This window comes from Adiantum capillus-veneris, chromosome 24 (assembly GCF_014529385.1).
Source record: "Adiantum capillus-veneris isolate H3 chromosome 24, ASM1452938v2, whole genome shotgun sequence".
NCBI classification, from domain to species: domain Eukaryota; kingdom Viridiplantae; phylum Streptophyta; class Polypodiopsida; order Polypodiales; family Pteridaceae; genus Adiantum; species Adiantum capillus-veneris.
The window spans coordinates 85066750-85093612 of record NC_140954.1 but is presented as its reverse complement, the minus strand read 5'-3'; the positions used below and the strand labels follow the sequence as shown (position 1 = coordinate 85093612).

Here is a 26863-nt window from a genome sequence, read left to right as displayed (position 1 = left end):
GGTGGAGATTACTAGACTCATTCGCTAGGAACTCACCCAACTGGACACTAGGAGGACATAAATAGAGCCGACACAGGAGTTGGGCACGAAGATGACTTTCTATAGAGAGCATCTTCTCCAACTCACACGGGATGGGTGTGGGATTTGACCCAGCTATATGGATACACATCTATCTCATGGGTTACGATGTGCCATTGTCAGATATTGACATCTTCACACCAGCTTGAGATTGAGACTAGTAGATTCAGAGGGATGCCAGCAGCTAGCAGGATATGCCGGCTATGCCATACAAAGCCAGAGACAGAGACAATCATAGAGAGAGAGAGAGAGAGAGAGAAAGAGAGAGAGAGAGAGAGAGAGAGAGTGTAACCGGCCCGTAGGGCGGTAGGCGTTGGCTTTCACCCGAAATTCTTTACTTTATACACACACACAGAGCACTTTGCAAAGAGAACCTGCGACGGGAGTTAACACTTAAACACACACACGGCTCGGAAGCTAGAATGCTCCGAGCAGACGCCGACAACCTGTAGGTCCCAAAATTGGCGCCCCTTTCGGTATTTCTTTATTCTTTAGGAGGGTAAATTACAAGGTAAGGTCCTGGGAATCCTTCACGTGTATCCACCTAGATACCATTTGATTTGGCCAAATTTCGGCAGCATAACAGCCCCAAAACTTGCGCGAAACCCATTCCCCTGCTGGAACTCGCTTGCACTGACGTATACCCTCTGATTCCTGTCCAAAAACAGTAAATTCAGCACGCTGTATTTACTGGTTTTTGCCCTGTTTTCAGCCCCAAACAGTCCCCTAACTGTCCTTTGCCAGTGGGGCACGATTCCCAATGATCCTGGCGTCCGTATGGCTGAAAAACAGTGAATTTACAGCGCATACACAGCGCTGATTTTGCACCTGTACGGTGAGGTTATGACCCTCACCAGTGCCTGCTTTGGAGCAGCAGTTAGCTACCCCTGTTCCTGCTCAAGGAGGCTCTTGCCTCAGCACAAAAGCATGAACCCACACAACTGTACATCAGTCAAATGAGTAGCCCTCTTGTGGGGCATCACATAACTGCACGTAGGGGAGAAAGAGAGCAGTATGTAGCGTGCGGGGCATCACTCCCGTCACCATACTATACATAGAGGGCAAGGTAAGCATTCCATAGCTTCTGTACCTGTTGCAATCCGCCTGTGGCTGAAAATGGCGCCCCCTTTGTTGATATGCAGCTCGTTTTTGCCTCCCAAAGTGGCAGAATCGCTCACAAGCTGACACGTCGCCCAGTTTCCGAGTTTGGGCTTTCCCTGCTAAAAATATCTCAACTGGTGCGTCAGTTGACTTCGCGACAGAGTTGTAAAGTGTTCCCCTAGTCATACCGAAGGTAATGACGCGAACACATTTCGTGGCCCAAAATAGCAGTTCCCTAAATTTTAGGAGATGCTTCCGTTGGGCTCCCACTGGTCTTCTGACCATCTATCCTCATTGGGACCGCATCCAAAAATGCAATGTGGCCCAGCTGTCGGATACTTTTTGTTGGTAGTCCCACCTTGACTTTACGCCTTAATTGAGTTCACTTCCTAGTATCCACCAACTTGCTAAGTGCGACGGGGGGACCTATATGATCTTGCTCTGAGCCTAGACATCCTCTTACCATACGAATTCCAGTGCCGACCACTTCCCGTCTGCGGGTGAATCTACCGTTCACATTGGCCATACAATGTCCGACCGTTTGCTACTTCAAGAAGAGGGTCTTAAACAAATAAAATAAACCCCGTTGGAAAGAAACCAACAACCAAGGTTAGCAGTTGCCACATCTCTGTGACATGGTTAATAACTGCCACGTCCTCGTGACAGAGAGTGTCTCTGCGCACGTAGAGAGACTAACAAAACCTCTTCTTCACTTTTGTACCCCTCTCCCTCTCCTGTTGCGGCCTTCCAATCATGAGAAAACAGAATGGCAAGGATGACCCGGTGGAGGATGCCATCCAAAAATGCAAAGAAGAATTGAGCGAGTCCATCAACAAGATCAACTGCCACCTCCTAGGTACTATTAATGTACTCGACGTGCGCGTTGCAGCACAGGAAAGCACGATACATATACTCGAGGATCGCGTGAAGGCCCAAGATGAGGAAATCGCACTACTCAAGAAAGAGCTTGCAGAGGTAAATCGCAGAATGTCCTCGAAGAGGAAGAGCTTCAACCCTCAGTAATTGAAGAGCTTAACACGATCAAGGAACAAGTGCGGGCCATCAAAGAAGGTGGGGAGCAACAAAAAGCAATGACGACCTCGTGGGTAGATGTCATCACAAAGACCCAACAAAATGCAGAAAAGGCCGAAAAATGGATCGAGATCGTCAAGAAAGGAAAAGGCAAGGAAATAACCCCCACCCCCACACCAACCACGATCAACTTGACACTAGAAGAGGAGCAAAGGAAACGTGTGCGGGCCTTACATGTAAGGATATGTGGCCTCAGAGACCAAGATAATGTGGACGAAGAGGTGAAAGAACTCACGATTGTGGTAGGGGCCAACAAGCAGACGCATACGAGGGCTTGGAAAGTGGGCACTAAGAAACATGGGAGCAACGGAGAAACCTCGAAGGAAAGGGCACTCATTCTCCGCTTCCCCTCCATGGAAGCGAAGGACTTCTTGAAGAAGAGAGACTCTAAAGAAGACCGGCATCTTTCTTGGAGATGACCTCACCCTCTCGCAGATCACTCATATGCAAGAAGTAATGCCGGAAATTAGAGCAACAAGGGAAAAGGGGAAGATTGCTTTTTACAGGGATGGAAAGGTGGTGATATTGGAGCGACGCCCCGCATGACGGTGCAAGACCTATGGGACCACACTAAAGATGGCAACCTGGAATTGTAATGGGTCACTCCGTCTTGATGTAGGGGCCTTTGAGGATAGCTTCACAGGGACAGACATCATTTTCTACTTTGAGACGCATCAAGCCCCTGGGCAATCCATGCTACAAGTGAGCGGATATAGATGGGAGACAGCCCCATTGATATATAAAGCCCGCAAGGATGAATAGGCTAGGTACATGTGGGTGAGGCTCAGGGCAGAGATGGGCAGATACCTCTACATTGCTATCTGTTACTTTCCTCCTAGTACGTCAGTATATGCCTCACCTAGAGGACAATCCCCCTTTGATATTCTGGATAATGACATATGGGAGTTTTCCAAGGATGGTGACATTATCATACTAGGGGATTTCAATGCTAGGACTGCCCACCATCAGACAATACTTTATGATACTTCCGAGGAGATGCTTAGGGAGCTGGATGTTACAGAGATGGGTCTATCCAGACTATCACAAGATGAGGAATACACTGAGTATGGTAGATACTTGATGGATATGGGAACCGCGCATAGATTGGCCAATTTGAATGGCCTACAAAGATTTTCGACAGCTGGAGGTTTTACTTGCTTTCCACACCGACATGGTGCCAGCACAGTGGATTATGTTATGGCCCAGCCAGGTCTCATTCCATTCTTTCAAGATTTCATGGTGGACACTAGGCCAGTTGGAGTAGAAGTTGATCATGCTATCTTGTCTTTCACCCTGACGTTTCAGTTCAGCACAGCTCCATTAGGAGAGGTCCCCACACACTCGGTATACCTTTATGAGGGAGACGGATTCTGTGTATATGGATGAGATTTACAAACAGCTATGCACCCAAGAGCCAAGACGACCACTAGATGAACTCACTCAGATACTAACAAAGACGCTCCATGATGCAGCATCAGAGGCATACCTCCACAGCCAGCCTACACGGAGACGATCTGGGAGCATGCCCTAGAACAATTGGTATGATGAGGAGTGTAGAGAGACGAGGCTCAAATTACAGAGGAAAGTGCTCATGGGTATTACCACACATAAACAGTCACGGATTATCTTTCGCCGCCTAGTGCGACGAAAGAAACGGGCTTATCTATCTCAGCTAGAGCGGGATCTGTATCAGCTATTTATAAGTCAGGACTCAGGTGAAGCATGGAGGCTATCCACGAGCATTCACCACCACCAGCGGTCACCTCCACTGAGACATGGGGGGAATATGCCACATCTCTCTACACAGCATCAGGGCAACCACCTCTGCCGGACCCACTAGAGACATGCCCGGAGACATGTTCTTTCTTTACTGCCGAGAGGGTAAGGAAAGCCATTGGCAGGATGAAGACAAGGAGAGCACATGATCATGATGATCTGGTAGCAGAGCACTTCATGCATGCCAGAGATATGCTTGTAGAGCTCCTGGCTATGATGTTTAATCAAGCCATGTATGAAGGCTTCCCTGAGACTTGGAGTATGTCTACGATTGTGCCTATTTTCAAGTCAGGAGATCCCATGATTCTCGAGAATTATCACACCATCATGGTTGGTCACACATTAGCTAGGTTGTATGCATCCGTTCTTGAGCAGTGGCTGAGTAGATGGGCAGAGGGCATAAGAGCACCAGGGCAAGCAGGTTTCAGGAGAGGTTTCTCCACTCTTGACCAGATTCTGACACTCAGAGCTATTATCGAGGAGGGTAGACACCATGGCAAGAGGATCTATTGTAGCTTTGTGGATTTCAGCAAAGCTTTTGACACAGTGCCGAGAGCCAGACTTATACGCAGACTACAGGACATGGGTGTGCCTACAGAGCTGATATGGGGTATTCTGGCTCTATACAAGACAGAGATGGGGCGGGTACGCACCACTGAGGGAATGTCTGACATGGTCCACTCCACTATTGGAGTAAAGCAAGGATGCCCCCTATCCCCGACTCTCTTTGGGATGTATGTGGATGAGTTTTCGGACTATGTAGAGCGTCAGGGTGAGGGGGGGCTCAGCTAGCAGGGAAATGGATTCCGTTGTTACTATATGTTGACGATATTCTGCTGATTTCTGACTCTCCAGAGGGGATGCAGCGTCATTTGGATGCTCTGCATACATTTGCTCGTGACAATGGATTGTCTATTAACCTGGGGAAAACCAAGGTTACGGTGTTCAGCACCACACCACAATGGGTCAAGAGGACACCCACATTTACGTATGGCCAGGAGATTGTGGAGTACACAGATGCATATACTTATCTTGGGGTAGTCTTCGGTGGACCGGTGTTTTCACTAAGGAGAGCATCAGAGACTAGACTGACGAGAGCATATGCAGCTTTGGGAGGACTGGAGAGGATGTATTCGCAGGTTCAATTTCAGGAACCGCGAACAAAGCTCTGGCTTTTTGACACTCTAGTGACTCCAACTATGCTCTATGGAGTTCAGGTATGGGGACCCTCAGTAGACCACCATGGGAGATTTGGCAACACCAATGGATGAAGAGATATGGAGAGGCCTCCGGTCTCTATGATCGCTCGGACGATTCGGGCTAAGGCCTTAGTGCCGCATGAGATTATCCGAGCCGAGCTAGCCGCCCCCCCCCCCCTCGTGGTGGAGGCATTGACTAGATCAGTATCCTTTATGCACGGTCTATAAGATCTCCCCAGGGACGGATACACTCGGCTTGCCCTGGAGTCATCTCGACAACTAGCTCTACAAGGCGATACAACATGTTGGTATGGACAGATGACAGCATGGTTTCAGTCGCATGGTTTCAACATGGATAGATTGCCTCCGTTTCAATACTCCCTGGATGCACCCTCCCTATCTCTCACACGGACAGAGATCACCAGACTCATACGCCAGGATCTGATTCAACTAGATACTAGGAGCACATCGATACAGCAGACACAGGAGTTGGGCACGAAGATGGCCTTCTACAGAGAGCATCTTCTCCAACTCACGGAGGACGGCTTTGTGACTAGGCCTGCATACATGGATACGCACTTATCTCATGGGATAAGATGCGCTATCGGGCAGATACGCACACTCCCACATCAGCTCCAGATCGAGACTGGCCGATTTTGAGGGGTGCCAGGCTCGAGCAGGGGCCAGGATATGTCACCTATGTAACTTAGAGCCAAAGACAGAGCTGCACTACACATGTCATTGCCCAGAGTACTATGAGATACGCGGCCGCTTCCACTGCCTGTTTAGAGAAGGTTTCAGACCTTTTTCTAGAGTCATGAGATACAAGGATCAGAGATGTCTCGGATTGTTCCTGCTAGAGCTCCGCAGACTTAGGGAGAGCTTGCTGAGGACATCAAGGGAAAGCCAGTCCCAGAGACGAATCACGAATTTCTTTACACCAGCCAGGGCAGAGCCAAAGGAGCAGTCATTACAGCAGATCTCAGAGCCCACCCATACTAGAGGTACGCTGCATGACCGAGCCACTGAGCTAGGTAGATCTAGACACCCCACGACCTCGGGGGATCTCCCACCATTGACGAAGACTGCAACAGAAGATATAGATCACTCTAGCTCGACATGCAAGATGCCCAACCAGAGTACTGACCATGGAAGAGGTTGATGAGATCCGACAGCGACCGATGAGAGATTTCAGTTGGGACCCCCCCCCCCCCCCCCCGGTATCTCGTCTCAATCCCGAATCAGCCTCAGATTTATTTCCTTTCTCCTTAGTGTTTTAGTGTTAGTTCTTTGTACCTTTGTAAATTCCGTACTCAGAAATGATATCAGATTCATCAATTGTAACTTTTTTGGTCTCATAGGTCATTTTGGCCTTTTGAAAACGTTAATATAACATTTCATAGCAGTATAGGCACGTGTGTGACAGAGCTACACACACGTGCCTATACTGCTATGCTGCACACACAGGGTAGCCACTATCCGTGAAGTTGGAGCTACCACCCACTCTCATACTCATTCACAGTAGGCACAGTCGGTTTATTCTTTCTTTTCTCTCATTTTACCGACACCCAGATCACCACTTTTGTATATGATTTGGTCTCATAGGCCAACTTTGGCCTTTAGTAGACGTAAATAAAGCTCTCTCTCTCTCTCTCTCTCTCTCTCTCTCTCTCTCTCTCTCTCTCTCTCTCTCTCTCTCTCTCTTCAGCTTTTTCCACCAAATGCTCTATGTGCATTCTATAAAGTACCTTGTGCACTACAAGAAGAACTACCAAATGTCCAAGTTAGCATCAGAGTTATAACACCTGTGATGGTCAGATATCTTATGTGCACACTACTGGCTGTGCCTAACTTATCCATGGTCAACAGTTATAATGAGCTCCTTGAGTATAGTTACGCAGATTTGTCACCCCTAGCTGGCCTCATCCCAACCACCCTCTCCTCACCTTCGGGGTGAGAGGGAGGGAGGGGGAGGGTAGGGGCGAGGGGAGGAGGTGGTGGGTAGGGGCGAGGGATGGTGAGGGGGTGGGTAGGGGCGAGGAAGTTAGGGAATGGGACCCTCTCCTCACACTCTCGCCCTACCCACCCCCTCCCTCCCTCTCGCCCCTACCCACCCTCTCCTCACCACCTCCTCTGTGAGCGCGTGTGTGGAAGCGTGAGAGAGAGAGAGAGAGAGAGAGAGAGAGAGAGAGAGGAGACCACAAACCCAAGATATGGTGAAGAGGGGACGATCAGTCCCCCCATGACTACCATGAGCAAAAGACCCTGTCAATGGTTAGATAGTGTGGAAGTGGGTACCCCCCTAGCCCCATAAATAGGTGCCCAAGGGGAGGTAGGGCAATGCCTGGAAAAATCCCCCACGACCCAACAAGAAATAAATGAAATATGAGGGCGCCCGGACAAGGTGGGAGGCCGGCCTAGAACTGGGCGGCCGAATAGTGCAATCTAAATGCATATGCAAAGGGTGACCAGCCCGGAGGAACACTAGCCGTACATGCATGCCCTAGACCTCTGAAGCAGCAGAGTGGTGTAAGTCTAACACCCCCTCTCAACACTTGATGCTGAACAAACCGTGTGAAGCAGAAGATGTGAGGCAAATGATGAAGATGGCTATTGCGATGTTCACTGAAGGACAATACTCCGGTGAACCCCGAGAGTGTAGCAACAGTCTAGGGTCTCCTGACCGCCAAGAAATCCCCATGGTAAAGTGCCGTCATGAGCAGTGTAGCAAACTGATATACTCCACCGATTCATGGTGAAGATATTGCGTGAAGGTTCCGAATTGAGTGTGAAAACAATTCCTTGTTGTAAAAGAAGTGTCAATAGACCTGCAAGTATCCTGCCTAATAGGATTTGTGGTGTCAGTAGTCAAACCGTCTGGAGAAAATGGAGAAGCCCAAGAACTGTCATGAGAATGATCGGAAGCCTGTCAATGCATGAACCTGCAACCCAATGTGGCCAAGTGGCTAAGCTGTGTAAAACTCCAAGAAGGCAAGATGTAGCAATCTGCGCCGTAATCGTCCTCCGAATCAAAGAAAGCCAGACTAAACAGTCTGCAAGCAGTCACCGAAAGATCGCACGGACCACCACTGGATCGAGTCCCGTCAATAGGTAATCCAAGATGAGGGGAAAACCAGACTCAACAGTCTGTGCTATAAAGGGCCTCTGAGAAGAGGTGTGGTCAGACCAAGCTATCTGCACCAAAATCATCCTGTATGAAGAAGGGAAGCCAGACTCAGCAGTCTGCGCTGTGAAGATTATCTGAGAAGAGGAAAGGCCAGACCATTCTGTCTACATCGTCTTGCCTGTATCTCCTGCCTCCAATCCTCCGGTGTCAACCAAAACAAAATCCGCCCCAACAGCGCCACCAAACCGCGACTCGATGTGGCTCTCAATGTGAATGAGCTAGGAGTGGCCCACATCCCAAGTTGGGGGATAAATCTGTTGTAAGGTTACCGAGGGTGAGTGTAAGCAACTCTGAAGATAGCAATCCAAATGATCAGGAGTGTAGAAGAGCAACTGCACTACCATCCAAGCCAAGCTCCGGGTGACTCCGGATTTAGTCACGGGATGCTTGATCTCCCACATCTCGCGGGTAAACTCTCCAAGAGAGTCCAAAGCTGTTAGGTGCTGTAACAAACTTGGACACTCCAAGTCAAGAATCAACCGCGACAGCACCTAATAACCACTTCAAAACAATTCACAGATCACAATAGATTTGCACTGGCCCGGCGGAGTTCCGTGCCTAGAGATATTGGCCCCAAAGACTGGCGCCCCTTTCGGTATTTCTTTTTGTATTAATCAATCATCAAAGTACAAGAGAGCGGTTAGGGTTTCACTCTCAGACTCTGCGTCCAGATCCTCTGAGAAGTGAGGCCCTCACCACTAATTTAAAGGTTACAAGGGATGCCCAAAAGCAGAGCCCCAAAAGCTTTTAAAATCAAAAGCATCAGTTCTCTCTCTCTCTTAGAGAGTCTTTTATCTTTTTTTTTTTAATAAAAAAAAAAGCAAAAGCAAAATTCGCGTCGCTCATCATTTTCCAAAAAAAAAAAAAAAATTTTTTTTTTTTTATAATAATCCGCCTCCGCGATTTCCGGAATTTAGGGTTTTTGGCAAAAATTAGGGTTTGCAGGAATTTTAGGGTTTCTGGCAGAAATTAGGGTTTCTGCTGTCCGCCACGTCATCACTTTGTGACATACCCCCCTCTTGAAAGCATTGTAATCGACCGCGATTACGCCTGCAAAACCGACAAAAGCCATAAACCGTCTTAGCAGACACTGACTGTTAGTACCTACGTACTAGGAACACACATCTAGCACATGTACAAAATCGACAGTCACATCACATGACATCACAGGACATCACCAGACATCAGAGGACATCACATGACATTCAACATTCATTCGGATCTTAGACCATGATTTATCGGCAATGTAGCTAGCAATCACATCTAGGTCCAATCGGGACCTCATCGATGTCCGATTGACTAACCCCTATTGCAACCATGTCTATTCGAGATCAATCAGACCAAAATGCTGCAGTCATTTCGGCTATCAGTTCCTGCACTCACAAGAAGTCAAGAACAAATCAGTATCATAATCAGGAATTCCATTTCATAAAGTCATCCAGCAGAATACTGTCAGCTCTCAGTATCCCTGAAGCTCAAAGAGACATCAGTGACTTTAGTATCAAAATCGAGGCATCTGTTGACAAAGGAGTGGAGTAACTCCCCTCTTGTGCATCCCACTGCACCAGATCTTCGGCCAAGCTGAATTCTGGGTTCCATTTGGAGTAGACTATGCTAAACCAAAAGCATCGAGGTAAAGTTTCACAATCCGAGGAGTATCTGCTAGGTCCTCCTCCTCCATCCACTTCGCATCAAATGCAGGAAAGTTCTTGAACTTAACCAAGAACCGCCTTCGGACTTTACCTTTCTTCGTATCATTATGTGCCAAAATCTGTTCAGGAACAAGGATCTCCTCGTTTTCTTCCACTTCGGGTTGCTCATCAGGCTCCCCATCATCAGGCACATCACCCTTAACAGGGTTCAAGAGACTCACATGCAATGCATTATGAATCCTCCAAGTATCTGGCAGGTCCAATCGGAAGGAGACATCATTTATCTTGTCAGTAATCTGGAAAGGTCCGTAGTATCACATACTAAGCTTTGGAAAAAGCCTCTCCTTTCCCTTTTTCTTTCTTAGACGTGCCTTCTCAAAAGTAAGAGCACCCAATCATCCTTCTTCAGTTTCAAGTCGCGACGATGGCGATCCGCTGCCTTTTTCTGTCGTTCTTGAGACTCCTGCAAAGTCTCGCGAACCTTGGCAAAAGCTGTATCCAAATCTCGCGAATATACATCCGCTTCAAATTTTCTAATCTTTCGTGCTCAGGAAGGATGGAACCTTCGCAGCAGTTTCAACAATCTCACATGGCATCTTCCCCGTCGAAGAGTGTATCGTGTTATTGTAGGCAAATTCCACCAAAGGTAAGTTCTTTTCCCATTGAGTCTTCTGATGCGAGATACAAGACTTCAATAAATCGAAAATCACTGAATTGGCAATCTCAGATTGCCCGTCAGTCTGCAAGTGGAACGATGACGAGAACTGCAACCGCGTGCCAATGTTCTCCCAAATTGCCTTCCAAAACCAACTCATAAATCTGGGGTCTCTGTCGGAGAGAATCGTCTCAGACGTGCCATGTAATCGGAAAATCATCGTGATCATTCTGTATTCTCGGGAGATCAAAAAAAATGAAATCCATTTCAATATTTTCCGAGGGGCGGGTGGGTATGGGTAAAGGCTGTAACAATCCCTTTGCCTTATGCCTGTCAAACTTGACCTCTGGCATACCAAGCAACTGCGCACAAACTCTTCCACATCCTTCTTGAGTCTCCGCCAAAAGAAATATCTCTCTACCCCTTTCGTGGTGGTAGCAATGCCGCGGTGACCCGTAAAAGGTGGACAGTGGCAATCAGTCATAACCTTTTCCCTCAACGGCTGTGTAACGCACAACATAGTCTTTTTCATCAAGTAGCCTTCCCGAAGGGAGTATCCAGCTACTGTCTCCCCATCCCGTATCCGTGTGAAAATATCTGCAAAACCTGTATCTGTGGCACTCTGATCGACCATATCCTCGAAGCTCCTATGATGTATCGCGGAAATAGCCAGAACCAACGGTTTCCGAGACAAAGCATCTGCCACCACATTCTTCTGTCCCTGCACATGGACAATCTGGAAGTGAAACTGTGACAAGATGTTCGCCCACCGCATCTGCTTTTCCGAAAGCTGCTTCTGTGACAAGAAGTAGCGCAAACTCTGATGGTCTGTAAAGACAATAAAATCCGCTCCGAGTAGGTAATGCCGCCACTGAGTAAGAGCATGGATAACCGCCAAAAGCTCTTTCTCATAAATCTGTGCTGTCATCTCCGGCCTAGAGAACAAACGGCTCTCGTAAGCTATGCCATGGCCTTCTTGCATCAAGACCGCACCCAGACTACGACCACAAGCATCACAATATACTTCGAATGACTTCTGCAAGTCCGGCAAAGTCAAAATAGGTCCCGTAGTCAATTTCTCTTTCAATGTCTGAAAGGCAGTCACCTCTGTGGGTCCCCACGAAAAAGGTACTCCTTTCTGTGTCAAGATATGCAAAGGGGAAGCAACCTCTGCAAACTTTCGTATGAACCGCCTGTAGTACGAACATAGTCCCAAGAAGCTTCTAACTTCATGGACATTCTTCAAGTCGGGCCAATCACGGATAGTCTCTATCTTGGCCGGGTCCATTTGCACTCCTGTTGTGTTGCTGACACAATGTGTCCCAAAAAGTGTATCCATGGTAGGAAAAAATTCACTTTTCTTTGCATTAATCACTAGCGTGTGATCTCGTAATGCCTAAAAGACTTGAAGCAGATGATCTCTGTGTTCTGCCTCATTCTTCGAGAAAACAATGATGTCGTCAAAGAAAGTGCCAACAAATAGCCTGTACTCTCGAAAAATCCTGTCCATCATCCGGTTAAATGTCGCAGGAGCATTGGTTAAGCCAAAAGGCATCACCAAAAACTCAAATAACCCAAAAGTCGTCCGAAAAACTGTCTTGTAGACATCTCCTGGTGCTATCTTGATCTGATGATATCCACTCTTCAAGTCAATCCTGCTAAAGCACGAGGATCCCTGTAACCTGTCGAGTATATCATCGATCCTAGGAATCGGAAATCTGTTCTTGATGGTGATTTCGTTGAGAGTGCTATAATCGATGCACATTCTCCAAGATCTGTCTTTCTTCAAAATCAACAACACTGGAGAGCAATACGGTGAAGTACTAGGCTGGACAAGACCCTTTTCCAAGAGGTCTTTCACTGAGTTCATAGTCTTTTCATTCTGTACTCGGCTCACACGATAAGGTGGCCGATTCGGTGGCGTGTTTCCAGATATCAGATCAATGGTATGATCTTCAGGCCCTCTCAAAAGCAATCGGCATGAGCGTGGAGAAAAAAAATCTTGGCGTTCTTTTCTTCAGGTCAAAACATATTCAACTTTTATCCATCGTTCAGTTCTCCCAAAAGAATGAGTAAGAAAACTGAAGTTCATCAAGTACAATCTCTAAGCCCTTCATTTATCAAAGTCGCTTTCTCGGCCCGGTAGTCAACCACGGCGTAGTTCTTGTGGTACCAAGGGATCCCGAGTAGAACGTCACTCGCGTGCCCTGAACACCCCTGTCATTGCAAACAAAGTTTGCCAATGCTCGGTGTAATGGCAACATCCCATCCGGGTGCCAGTGGAACTACCTCCGCCTGTGGCGTCAGTCTGTCGGGCGTAGTTCCAAATCGAGCCGCCAATTCCAAGTGAAAAGAAGTTGGCCTTGGCTCCTTCAAAAGAGCTTCCTGATCCTTCGCTTTGCCCCAAAAAAAAAAACGGCAAAGTTTGTACTTTCATTCATTTGATTCGGTGCAAGTCCCACGCCATGTGGTACCAGTTCTGCTTTTCTATCTGCCTTTTCTGCCACATTCCTCAGCTGCTCTCGAACTCTCAGACCTGTCGTCGTCTTTATCATTCTGTTCTTTCTGTGCCTTATCAGGGCACTTTGCGGAAATATGTCCATGTTCCCCGCATCCAAAGCACTTCCCCTCTCTGATGAAGCGAGCTCTCTCCTCAGGAGTAAGCTTGGGTCGTGCATCCTTTTTTTTCTTCTGGGTTGCTCTTTTTCATTCTACTTTCATTCCCAGAAGTCTGTTTGGCTCGTTGTGTCATGGCCTCATCTGTGGGGTAGGTCAGACTGCCAGAGTGAATGGCAAAGCCCCGCTTCGCATGACTCATCAACTCCTGAATAGAAGCTGACTTCTGTTCCAAGCAGTGATCTCGGATCTCTGTAGGTAGACCCAAGGTAAACCGCTCAATTTGTTCTCTGAACGAGATCTTCTTGAATGAAGAGGCGGGTAGAAAAGAGCTCCAGAATCTTTCACAATAAGAATTCACTGTATCGCTCTTGGTCATCCGGAGATGGTTCCAAGCAGCTCGTATATCTCACTCAAACTCTTGAGTCAACCAAGAAGAAATAAAAAGCCTCTTGAATTTCAGCCATGTAACTGGCACAGTCTTGCTTAATAGAAGCGTGGACCACCAAGTAGGAGTATTCCCCTCAGAGTAAGAGGCAGCTCTCCGAATCTTGGAGTGCTCTGAATAGCGTCCTCCCGCGAAAGCGATGTCAAACTGCTGTATAAGAGACAAAGCCTTCGAAGCATCTGAGTATCCTGAAAAGTATCAAACTTGATCGAGTGGCCACCTTCCTTAAACTCTCGGACTTTCTTGCTTTTATCTTCGAGAAAGTCATACTGGTTGGCTTTGTAAAAATTCTTCTTGTTCGCATAAAAATTTCCGTCATCGGAATCTGAGCTGTCTGTAGACGAGTCCTCAGTAGAACTGTCAGTCTCTGGGCAAGATGTAGCCTTCTTTGCCTTTTTCTTGCCCGTTCCGAAGCTTTGTGTCTTGCTTCGCTTTTTGCTTTTTTTCTGTCTTCTTCGCTCTAATCCGAGGAGCTAGAAGAACTGTCAGAAGAAGAAGAAGAAGAACTGGGTACTCCTTCAAATCGAACACGCTTCTTCCGTTTCTTTGCTTTGTCGAATGTCGACTGACGACCCAAATATCCCGGGAAGTCAGTACCTTTGTTCTGCTTTTTGCCGTGCTTTTTGCCTTTCTTTTGCACGTCGAAAAGCTGAGCAATCCGTGCATCAACCACGTTCTCCAGTTCCTTCTCCGTATATTTCTTGGAGGTAGAAGGTTTCTTGAGAGCGGGTTTCGGGAGTGGTGTTGTGGTTCTCTGCCACTCTGTCTGTACCTCTTCCAAAGAGGTCTGATTCATATATTTTGCCATCTTCGGGTCCTTGGCAAAATTGAGCATCATCTTTGTTGCATCACCAATCAATTGACGACGCTCCATCTCTCTTTGCTCCGCCTGAGTAGGCCGAGGCGGGCCATACTCTCTGCCTGAATCTTCGTTGTGATCCCAGCCCGCATCTCCAGATGCAGAGGGAGTCGACTGATCATTGCCTGAAGCCATAGGTGCCGCGGAAAAAAAATTCGGGGATCGGATTTCCCGTAGAAGAGAAATCGGCCGTGCTCTGATACCACTGTAACAAACTTGGACACTCCAAGTCAAGAATCAACCGCGACAGCACCTAATAACCACTTCAAAACAATTCACAGATCACAATAGATTTGCACTGGCCCGGCGGAGTTCCGTGCCTAGAGATATTGGCCCCAAAGACTGGCGCCCCTTTCGGTATTTCTTTTTGTATTAATCAATCATCAAAGTACAAGAGAGCGGTTAGGGTTTCACTCTCAGACTTTGCGTCCAGATCCTCTGAGAAGTGAGGCCCTCACCACTAATTTAAAGGTTACAAGGGATGCCCAAAAGCAGAGCCCCAAAAGCTTTTAAAATCAAAAGCATCAGTTCTCTCTCTCTCTTAGAGAGTCTTTTCTCTTTTTTTTTTTAATAAAAAAAAAGCAAAAGCAAAATTCGCGTCGCTCATCATTTTCCAAAAAAAAAAATTTTTTTTTTTTTTTTTTTATAATAATCCGCCTCCGCGATTTCCGGAATTTAGGGTTTTTGGCAAAAATTAGGGTTTGCAGGAATTTTAGGGTTTCTGGCAGAAATTAGGGTTTCTGCTGTCCGCCACGTCATCACTTTGTGACAGGTGCAGCGGAATGAATGTTTGCGCTTACCTCAAGATGAGTGCTCCGAACTGTGCTCAAGGTTCCTTTTGTTCTTATGGAAGGGAGAGCCTTCCGTTCTTAATGAGAGAATGCTATGATCACAAACAAAGTGAATGGACACTGTGCGTGCAAGTGAATGAGACTGAGAGATAGAGAGAGAGAAGAGAGATACGACACTAGAGACGTAAAACCCTCCTCCGAAGGCCCCACTCTCGTCGGCGAGAGTGGTCTACTTATGATTGCACAATCTGGTACAAATGAAATGCATGGGACTGATGCAAGTCTAGGCTATGTCGGCGATGACGACGGGGACGACGAGACCGACCTAAGGGCTGAAATCTGCAATCTTTCTACTGCTGTCCAAAAACGCTATGGGCTGAAATCTGCGACTGAGCCAAAAATGCTGATTTGGGGGCTGTTTTCTGTGGGTCTTTGACGCTAAAATTCTGCAGGTTTAGGGCTGAAAACTGAGGATCTTCAAGGCTGAAAACTGATGGTCTTACCGGGGTTGAATCTACTACCTTTTTGGGCTAGTCTTGATGGTCTTTCTGATGCTGAAATCTGCTAATGCTGGGCATGCAAAAAACGCCAGGCTGAAGGGATCAAAAACGCTAGATGTTGGCTTCTTCAAAAACGCTAGTTGATGGGATATTCTTGGCGATGGTGCCCTGATGCGTAAACGCTAGCTGAGGCTGTCTGGCGAGGGTGCTTACTGAAAACGCCAATGCTTTGGGAGGCTATGGCGAGGGTTGGTCTTTGCTTGGAGGAAAATCCACCAAGTTCTTGCTTGAGAAGTTGCCTGCTGAGCTTGGCTTCTGTTGCCTCTTCTGCCAAATAGTGCAAGTCTAGGTTTGCTTATATACAAACTTACTCAATTTGCCCTACCTACTTTCCAACAAAAGTCGCTTAAAAATAATAAGTGAAAAATGTCAAAAATAGGGAAAATAGGCTAAATGCATTGGAAAATTCCCCTGACTGATTCTGATGGATTTTGATGGGAATGCTTATGATCATGCTGTGTGCAACCAGAGGATATGCATCTACACTAAGTGACTGGGCATGCACGGTCTACGAATAGACTCACAAAAGTGCCAAATCACTTCTAATCTAGACTGACTGGACTGACTGAACCCTGATCATGTTGTAGCTTGTCCACGGACACATAGGGTTGGATGTGTCACGTGACAACAGCACTGAAGTCCCACTCCAATCTCTAGATCCAAGCAATGAACCTGTCAAGAAGAGATCCAAGATCCTCTCCCTAAGTCCATGTAGATGCTCCTGTGTAAGCAAGTGATTTGACGTGTCGAGGTCAAGTGGAAAGTGTCTGTCCACCCAAGATGGTTCTGGGAACGTCGGAATCCCATATGCCATGAGCATGGCCATCTCTCGTGTAAACTCCTATGATGAGTGCATAGGTGTGTCCAAAACAAACCACAAGTCACCAACCCCTCTGGAGTGCGCAACCATCGAATGATGGTTGAAAAGAATGGATCTCCCAAGGATCAAGGAATAGGATCTCACGTAGCCGTAGAAGGTACCGTCTCCAAAGCTGTAGCAGTCCACAATAACCGCTCAGACAACCACCAGATGGTGTCCTGACGAGTAATGGAGTGATCGACCACACAATAGGCAAAAAGTCAGCCTGCTGTCCTACACTTGCTGAAAACGCAGATCTCCTAGCTGAAAAATGCAGGTAGAGGGAGGATTTTCCGACGACGAAAAGTCTTGAAAGGGCTGGCCCTATCTGCCAGGAGGAAAAACGCAAGCAAAACTGATGAGATCTTGCAAAAACGCAAGTGGAGAAAGGTTTCTCCGCGACGGTAGTGCTCCAAACTCCATCGCTAGCCTGGCTGATGCAAAAATGCTAGCAAATCTTGCAGAAAACGCTGATTGTGCTGATCCCTTGGGAGGAGAACCTGATGCGGAAATGCGGTCTTGGGTCATCGAGAGCCTGAAGTTGCTGATACCATGTGAGAGTGTGCGTGTGCGGAAACGTGAGAGAGAGAGAGAGAGAGAGAGAGAGAGAGAGAGAGAGACCACAAACGCAAGATATGGTGAAGAGGGGGCGATCAGCCCCCCATGACTACCATGAGCAGAAGACCCTATCAATAATTAGATAGTGTGGAAGTGAGTACCCCCCCGGCCCCATAAATAGGTGCCCAAGGGGAGGTAGGGCATGCCTGGAAAAATCCCCCACGACCCAACAAGAAATATATGAAATATGAGGGCGCCCGGACAAGGTGGGCGGCTAGCCAGAAGTGGGCGACCGGACAGCGCAGTCTAAATGCATATGCAAAGGGTGGCCAGCCCGGAGGCACACTAGCCATACATGCATGCCCTAGACTTGTGAAGCAACAGATGGTGTAAGTCTTAACACTCTCTTCCCTACTCACCAGTGTTTACAGATGCCCATAGCAAGCCACAAGTCACCACCCCCTCTAGAGTGTGCAACCGCCAAATGATGGCTAAAATGAATGGATCTCCCAAGGATCGTACACCCGTAGATGATCAAGCCGATGTCAAGATATCGTGTACTGCAGCAATCACAGAGAGACCGCATGGATTACCACCGGATGGTGTCCTGGCAGGAGGTAACTTCATCCTCTGTCGGAAACAAGCCAAGAGGCTACTATCCACCCAAAAACGCAATTGTGAGGTGATGAAAACGCAGCTGTCCAGCAATTTTCAGCATGCTCATACGCTCCCAGCATGGTCCGGAGCGGTGCAGAGGGTCTAGGGACGGTGGGGAATCAATGTAGCAACCCAAAGTGGGCTGAAAACAGAGAAAACAGCAGGTGTATATCGCTAAAATCCGACAAAAATGGAGAGGATACGGGCCGGCAAAGCACCAGATGCCAAGCCGGTGTGTCGAAAAGCAAGATCGGGGGTAGGAAGCCCAGCGATCCCCCTCTGTGCGGAAAACGCTGCCTTGCTGTCCAAAAGTGCAGCGGATCCCAAAACAGAGATCTGGCTGAAAACGCAGATGGAGCAGAGGGGTTTTCCGGCGACGAAAAGGCCCAACAAGGGTAGCGCTGGCAGCCAAAAGCAAAAACGCTAGGTGTGGAGACAAAAAAACACAGGTGGAGAAGGTCCTCCGCGATGAAAACTCTCCAAGTTCCATCGCTTGCCTGGATTTTGCAAAACGCTGGCAGATCTGCAGAAATGCTAGTTGATCTTGATCCCTTGGGAGAAGAACCTCATGCTAATGGTGAAGTGTTGGTCCCATGGAGAGCCTAAAGCTCATACCATGTGAGAGTGCGCGTGTGCAAAAGCGTGAGAGAGAGAGAGAGAGAGAGAGAGAGAGAGAGAGAGAGTAGACCACAAACCAAAACGTTGGAGAGGAGAACCTCATGCTGATGGTGAAGTGTCGGTCCCATGGAGAGCCTGAAGCTCTAATACCATGTGCGAGTGCGCCTGTGCAAAAGCGTGAGAGAGAGAGAGAGAGAGAGAGAGAGAGAGAGAGAGAGAGAGACCACAAACCAAAACGTTGAGTAGGGAAGAGGGGATGATGAGCCCCCCATGACTACCAGAGCAGAAGACCATACAATGATCAGATGATAATGAAATGTGTAACCCCCCCCCCCCACCAGCCCCATATATATGAGTGCCCAAGGTGGACGCCCAACTCAAGTCGGCGGCCGGCCCCAAACTCAAGCGGTTGGACAAGGTACAACCTATGCTATGGGTGGCCAGCCCGGAGACACTAGGCGTACAAGGAAGTGCCCTAGACCTATGTAATATGTGAAGCAGCAAAGTGGTGTAAATCTAACAATCACCTTACCATGTTCTCAGGGCGGGCTGGGGATCATAGACCAGCACACCACACCACAGCAGGTGACAGCACAGCACAGCACACCAGAGCCCTTCTTGGGAAGTTTGTTGTCAGAGGATTGCTTCCAGGGGAGGAGCGTTGGAAAGGAGTTGTTGCTTCACCGACTTCAAGCTCGAATCCCTCATGCAGGGGGCCCTTGGAGCCCCTCCATCAGGTGGATCTTCACAGAGATGCGCAGTGTTTGTCTGAGTAGGAGGTTGGAGGATCGGTTTGCTGCAAGCCTACTTCGGTCTTGGGAGCGGAGCAACTTCGGTCTTGGGAGCAACTGAGGAGTTGCTTAGAGCAGCATCAACCCACCTGCACAGAAGAGCGCTTGAAACAGCCCCTTGTTTGGAACCACATGGTTCGCACTCAGAGAGGTCACCTAGTTGGTAGTAGGCCTCGTGTTTCTTGGGGTCCCATGGCAGAGGGCTCAGCCCGCACTCTCCATGACTGACTTCAGTTTTCAGAGTTGCCTGAGGAGGCACAAAGCATCCAGCTACAAGGCATGAGAGGGGTGCAGAGCATGTGCGAGGACATTACAGAGGCTTTACCAGCTGAGTGGCTCACCCCTCTAGAGACAGCAACTCCCAGATGGATGGGGGCCTTCACGTGACTGGAGGTCCTCATCGCAGTTCGTGCTTGCTCAAAGTCCGTACCCCCATGTGATTTGAGAGGAGAGGGTCGCCTACACAGAGTCTTTGTAGAGTCTCCACAAGTAGCAGAGTGTTGTTTTCAGAGGATACGTGTAGTGGGAATCTGTGGGAGGACGTGTCATAGATCCTGACCCAGCAAATCTTGAGAGAGGCCATTAGCGGCTTCGGGCTTGGGAGAGCTGCCCTCTGGCACGAGTGCTGTTTTCAGAGGATACGTATAGTAGGCATCTGTGGAAGGACGTGTGTCATAGATCTTGACCCAGCAGATCTTGAGACAGGCCATTGGCGGTTTTAGGCTTGGGAGAGCTGCCCTCTGGCACAAGTGCAGTGGGACCCTGGAGAGTGGTTTTGGAGAGACCCCTTCTCTTCAGCCGATCACCCTGGGATCCCCTTCTTTCAGTACATTGTTCGACTAGGGCGACACATATTGGCAGCAGGAGAGAGGCTCGTCCTACTGGAGCACTTCATTGGCAAGAGGAGGGTCTTTCAACTCAGTTCTTGTCAAGTTGGGAGCGGTTGTGGGACTCCAGAAAGCCAAGGCAAGTCACTTTGCTTCAGTGGTTAGTTGCACATACACCTAAAGCAGTGGGGAGCTAGCTAGTGCATAGTGGCTTGTCGGCAACCTATGCACCTTGTGACCATCCTTTGGAGAGTCAGCGTCACTGCCTCTGGTACTATCCCACGGCACAGCAGGTTTGGCTCGGTTACTTCGACTGATGCCAACTCTTTCCACAATGCGACAATTCACTTAAGGTGTTGTAGCCCGGTCCACCCTCACGGGCACTGCGCTCCATTATGAGCTAGCTTCCACCAGCAAGGTGAATCAGGGGGGTCGACCTACACTTCAGCCTGCCACAAAGCTTACCCCCCAGGAGTGGTGCAGTGAAAGGGAGGTGTGTTGGGAGCTCGTCTTTGGCCTAACATTCTGGTTCATTTGGCGGGCCCGTTGCTTCTGCATCTTCGAGGCTCGCCCTATCCCACCGGCGATGATTGTTCGTGACCTTTGGTTGGAGCTGATTCATACGCTCAAGGGCCACTTCGAGAGACTTCAGGGCAGCTCCAACCGCATGCGGGAGCGCAGAGAGGCTTTGCTGCTACTCTTGCGCCCAGGGCCTTTCTTCACCATGATCCAGGGTGCGCCCAAATGGCACTACTGGCCACCTGTGTGGCTCTTTCCTCCTCCCATTTTATGATCTAGCCCCATTGTACATATTTTGTTTACTCGCTGGGAGTGTCTCCCCATGCTTTTGATGTAGCCCTCTCTAGTAGAGGTGGTTTGTAGCCCTATGGGCAGTTTTATTACCTAATGAAAGGATCTTTTTCTTGGAAAAAAAAAGAATATGGCAATGCATCAAGAACAGTCTACACAAGTGAACTATTAGAAATGACTTTGCCTACAGAAATGAGTTGCTTATTAATATCCTTGATACCAGCAAGGAAAGTATCCATGTCATCTTCCTCATGCATAATCTTTGACTCCAGGTCTTTGCGCAACAATGCAATTTTAGCCTCATTGCGACTGGCATAGAGACCATCCAGAATATCCAAAGCCTGTTTTGTTGATTTAGCTCAGCGAATGTGAGAAGTAATAGTTCACTTCACATAAAATGCAATTAATGCATGAGTATGTGCATTGCTAACATCCCACCGAAACTGTTCACCCGTAGGCAAAACAGCTCTGGCAGCAGCAATCCTGCCACCAAAACCTGCAGCATCCTCAACAGAACCTGTATACACAGCAGGTGGACATTCATCAATGCCCTGCACAACATTCCCAACACCCTTTGACACAAGAGCATGTTGCATCATGTAAGCCCACATTGCGTAGTTGTTCCCCATCCAATTTATCCTCAGTAGCAAACATCTTGAAAACATCTTTGTTGTTGTCAACCATGGCGAGTGACTGCACTTGATGTGAAAACTACCCGGAAAGAGGAAAAACGAAGTAGGACCACGTGCTATATAGCACAACCCAAAGAAGACTAGGGATCTGTTCTCTAGAAAATTTCACTGACAGAAAATCTACACAAACTACCTGTAGTGGAAACGGAGGCCGAAATGAGCTTGAATGAAAATTTTGAGCATACCAAGCTCTACGAATAGCGTTTTCATCATTGCCATCCCAGATCAGCCATTGTGATTTCAGCCCATGCATCAGCATCAGAATCGAGCCCTAAACCTCATCACCACCAGCGTTTTCAGTTTTCAGCCCGTCGTCTTTGTCAACATTGCCAGATCAGCCCCATAGTTGCACATCCCAACCAGTCAGCCTAGCGTTTTTAGAATTCAGCCATTAGCCTCTCAGATCCAAGCATCTACCGCAAGATCCCATTAGCATCTCAGCATCTAGATCCATTGTATCAGCATTTGTGCAACATAAGGCAAATATCTCTCTAGCAATAGAGAGGGGGGCCTTGGAGGGGGATTTGGGACCCCATCTCGTGTTAAGTCTTCTTTCTCTGTCTCTCACTCACAGAACCTTTACTCACGGTATCATTCTCTTTTCTCTCTTTGTATATTACACATCTCTCTCATTTAAGTAAAAGAAATCTTGTGTGTGTACTAATCACTCATCCTAAGCTATCACCATAAACCTCTTCCATTGCACCTAACATGATTCTAGCACACATTGGTCATAATGTTCACTTTAATAATTCAAGGCATTAGCCACATTGTAATTTCCTTGTTAATAAGATGAATGGATGTGATACTTTGAGACATTTAAATGGTTTACAAGGTACAAGCCTCAAGTTGATTGAATACTAACAAATATTTTTCTTTGAAAATATTTTCCTGAACTTGTGGCCTTCATTCCTCTCACATCAGGAGTGCAATTCAACCCGAGATCTACCTGTTGGTGGCCATCCACAATCCCGCATCAAGGAGGATCCAAAGGTGCATCAAATCAGCCCCAGAGGTGCCTCATCTTGAGGAGTTACCGCGGCGACATTCCCCATTTGAGTCGATGAAGTTTACCTTGAGGTATTGCATGTGTGTACATTCCATTTACGCAATCTAAAGCAAATACCACATCGGCAATGATGTGGGGGGCCCTTGAGACGGTTGGTTGGGACCCAACCGGGTCTCTCTCTCTCTCTCTCTCTCTCTCTCTCTCTCTCTCTCTCTCTCTCTCTCTCTCTCTCTCTCTCTACTGCTTTTTCTCATTCCCGCTCTTCAAGAAAAAGTGAAAGGAACCATCAATCAAGCTAAAGCAATCACTAACGTAAGGGAAAGAAGTAAAAGATTTGTGGAAGTGTAGAACCTAGATCTTCACCATTTCAATGCCGCTGCATTTGACAACTATTACTTAGACGCATTTGTCGCAATGTTCACTAAACAATTCAAGGAATCGGTTTCACTCTGACTTTGTTGTCAATAAGTTAAATTGATGTGATACCTTGAGACATAAACAGTTTAGGAAGTACAATCTTCAAGTTGATTGAAGACTAACAGGTATCTTCCTTTGGAAATATTTCCCTCAACTCGTGGTGATTCACAGTGCCTTCTGAAGATACATAAATATTATCTCCATTAGGTTGTTTCGACGGACATTGGAGCACGAGAGAAAGGATCTCAATTCGCCATCAATTTTTCAAGAGCACACTCATGCGCAATCCTTAGGTCTTGAGAGGGTTCAAGTGGTAAGTCAATCCCGAGTAGTTTCAGTGCCTGTTTGGCAGCCAGGTAAAGTAAATATGAAGGGGTTTTATCGTTTCTATCTCTTGCCCTCCACTTTGCCACTTTGCAATTTCGACAAGCATTGGAGCACAAGACAAAGGGTCTCTCTGTTAGGAGCAATCTATCGGTGTTGGGAACATTCGAGTGCTAAGTCAATCTCAAGTAGTTTTAATGCCTATTTGACACGTAGGTAAATTAAATTTGAAGGGGTTTGATCTTTCCTATCTCTCGCCCTGCACTTTTTACTTGGTTGTGCATTCAAAACCCCACTTACATAGTGTTTGTGTGGATCGCAGGTATAAGTCCGAGTCAGATACTCATTGGAAATCTTTGGGAGCTCGACAGAGACAATGCGTGAGTCCGGACCATATATATATTTACACACATACACCCCCCCCCCCCCCCAACAACATATACACCTAGACAAGTGCAAGGTATAGACTCATGGTAGTCATCCACAAGGCAATATAACCATCAGCTCCATTATCCATAAAATTGACCAAAGACTACAAAACCCCATTAACATCATGAGTGCCCAATAGTGGGTATAGAAATAGGTATTAATATATGCACCCACCCACACACACACACACACACACACATGAACATACATAAATACAAAGAATTGCAAACTAAGTTTCTGTCATGGCTTGTGCTTTATGGAGCACGATTTGTTCTCATGTCAAGTCTAACAAACTTGAAATATTTGAACAAACTTAATTAGATGAGATTGTACAACTGAGGACTAACATCATCACCATAAATAATTTTGTACACACCAATTTTATCTTTCGTTCTGTACTATTACGGTCTAAAAGGGCAATCCAATAAACTGGTATAGCAGTGCAGTAAAAATCTGTGATACCTAGATGCTAATGTGAATTCCTCCTGCTAAATGGGAACTACACTTGCACCCACAAGAAAAAGAATAGAAAAGACTTGTGCTGAATTAGGCGGTTTGGAAATTGCACCTGGAGAGGAAGGTACTGCAACTGGGACAATTGCGGAGGCACTGTGGAGCCGAGGGGATGATGCTGGGCTGGCTGCCTAGGAAGGCATACGGCGGCCTCTTCTTCCTCGTAGTTCCTTGCTCTGAATCTCATTTCATTCTTGGGTAGACTGCTGGGCAAAATCAGTGAAATCTATTTTGATTACTCTCTCCGACAAACGGGTTATGAATCCATTGCCCATCAGTACTAATCCTGACAGTGTGTTGCTTAAATAGCTAGTACACTACTACACCCTCTCTCTCTCTCTCTCTCTCTCAAAATAATTTTTTGCCTGCCTGCCTTGGTGTTTGGGTATGTTTTGTCACATAAAGTAACACTAATGGTTTGAAGTGGTGATCTTTTACATCATTGTTGGTTTTTTTGGCTTTCTAAAAGAAGCCTTAGAGGGGTGTAGGGTTAGCATACTTTCAATGTTATGTTTTCAGTTATGATTGAAACTTACTTTAAATGTTATTTTAATTTTAAAATAACATTTTAATAAATGAATCTTTTTATTTGACCTTTCATTTCACATCCTGACTTGTTTTGCATTTTATTGTTTTAGAAGGTAAACGTCAAGCTTCACCTTGCATAATTTTAGAAAATTCAATAGATACACACAATCACACACACACACACATATTGATGAGTTCTTTTTGGCTTTCTAAAAAAAGCCTTAGAGGAGTGTTGAGTTAGACATATTTTCGATGGTTTCAACGATGATTGAGATTTACCTTAAATGTTATTTCAATTTTAAAATATTAATGAATCACCTTTCATTTCACATCCTAACATGTCTTTTTTTGCATTCTATTTTTTAGAATGCTAAAGTGAAACTTCACCTTGCATATTTCTAATAAATTCTATACATACATACCTACATATATATACACACATACACACACACAAATGAGTTCCTTTTATTTCACCTTTCATTTCACAACCTTACATGGTTTGACTTTTTTTGCATTCTATAGATTATTTTCAGTCGATGTTCGAGAAAGTCTCTTTTATTAAGCAATCGTCAGTCTACTTTCCTCCTCGCAAAGAAGCAAACCGAAAATACTATCAACAATTTTGAAATTTATAGGATTTTTGAACTATTTTCTCACATATTTCATTGATTTTTCTTCCCTTTACCATGGTTTACAATCGGCTAGTCTCGATTTTCAACCGCCTCAAGGCTAAGCTGAGGCAATCCTTTTCTAAACACTGGTTCCAGTTAAAATCAACCTAATGTTTTGATCACTTTCTTAATGTTTTAGAAAGCCACCGTGACCCTTCACTTGTTATTTCACAGACTCACATGGCTTGACTTTTCTTGCATTCTATAAATTAATTCTAGTGAATATTCGAGAAAGCCTCTTTTATTAAGCGGCCTTCAGCTGAATTTCCTCTTCACAAAGAAGCGAATTGGAAATACTAGCATAATTTTGTAAGATTTTTGAACTATTTTCTCACATATTTCACCGTTTTTCTTCCCTTTACCATGGTTTACAACCGGTTATTCTTAATTTTCAATCTGCTCAAGGCTAAGCTGAGGCAATCCTTTCCAAAACAATGATTCCAGTTAAACTCAACCTAATGACTTTATCACTTTCTTGTTTTTTTAGAAAGCCACCGTGACCCTTTCACTTGTTTTATGTTAAATCTTGAACTTGAGAAAATGAATGTTAATCATTAACCTTTGCATTAGTTCCTTCGAAACTCTCTCTCTCTCTCTCTCTCTCTCTCTCTCTCTCTCTCTCTCTCGCGCGCGCGTGCACACACACACACACACACACACACATATATATATATATATATATATATATATATATATATATATATATATATATATATATATACACACACACACACACACACACACACATTTTCATTATTTTCTATTGTTTATTTATTAAAGTTGTAAAAGGTAGGCCATCCTCAATGATTTAACATCTCTTGCACTTATTTAAAAAACCCTTTTCATCCTAACAATTCTTCAGGAAGATTATCTCATGAAATGTAAGAGAATGAATGATCCTTCTAAACTTTTTGGTTTATAGTCTTGGATTTGTACTAGGTACTTTGATGTGGTGTGCATTCAAGAACATAGATTGCCCAAAGTGGTTCTACTTATTCTCATGAAAAGGGCTACAAAATGGTCATTCTTAGCTTTTCTTCTTTCTCAATTACTCTCGGATTCTTGTGAAAGAATTACAACTAGAAATCTCATCAATCAAGTAGACTTGTGGGTATTAAGGTATGTTGGCAAGACTCTTTTATTCAT

General features: G+C 46.3%; 1 protein-coding gene across 3 annotated transcripts in view; it reads right to left on the bottom strand.

Annotated features, from left to right (window-relative positions):
- The window catches only part of LOC147426700 (uncharacterized), a 118618-nt gene extending 93717 nt beyond the window's left edge, over positions 1 to 24901 (bottom strand). Inside the window, exon 1 of one of the 3 annotated variants that reach the window (XM_086498610.1) lies at positions 24574 to 24901. In XM_086498610.1, the coding sequence (XP_086354736.1) occupies positions 24574 to 24705 (132 nt within the window). In that variant the 5' untranslated portion in view covers positions 24706 to 24901. The remainder of the gene's footprint in view (positions 1 to 24573) is intronic. The other 2 variants (XM_086498611.1, XM_086498612.1) reach the window with 2 other exon arrangements.
- Between the last annotated feature and the right edge of the window lie 1962 nt (positions 24902 to 26863).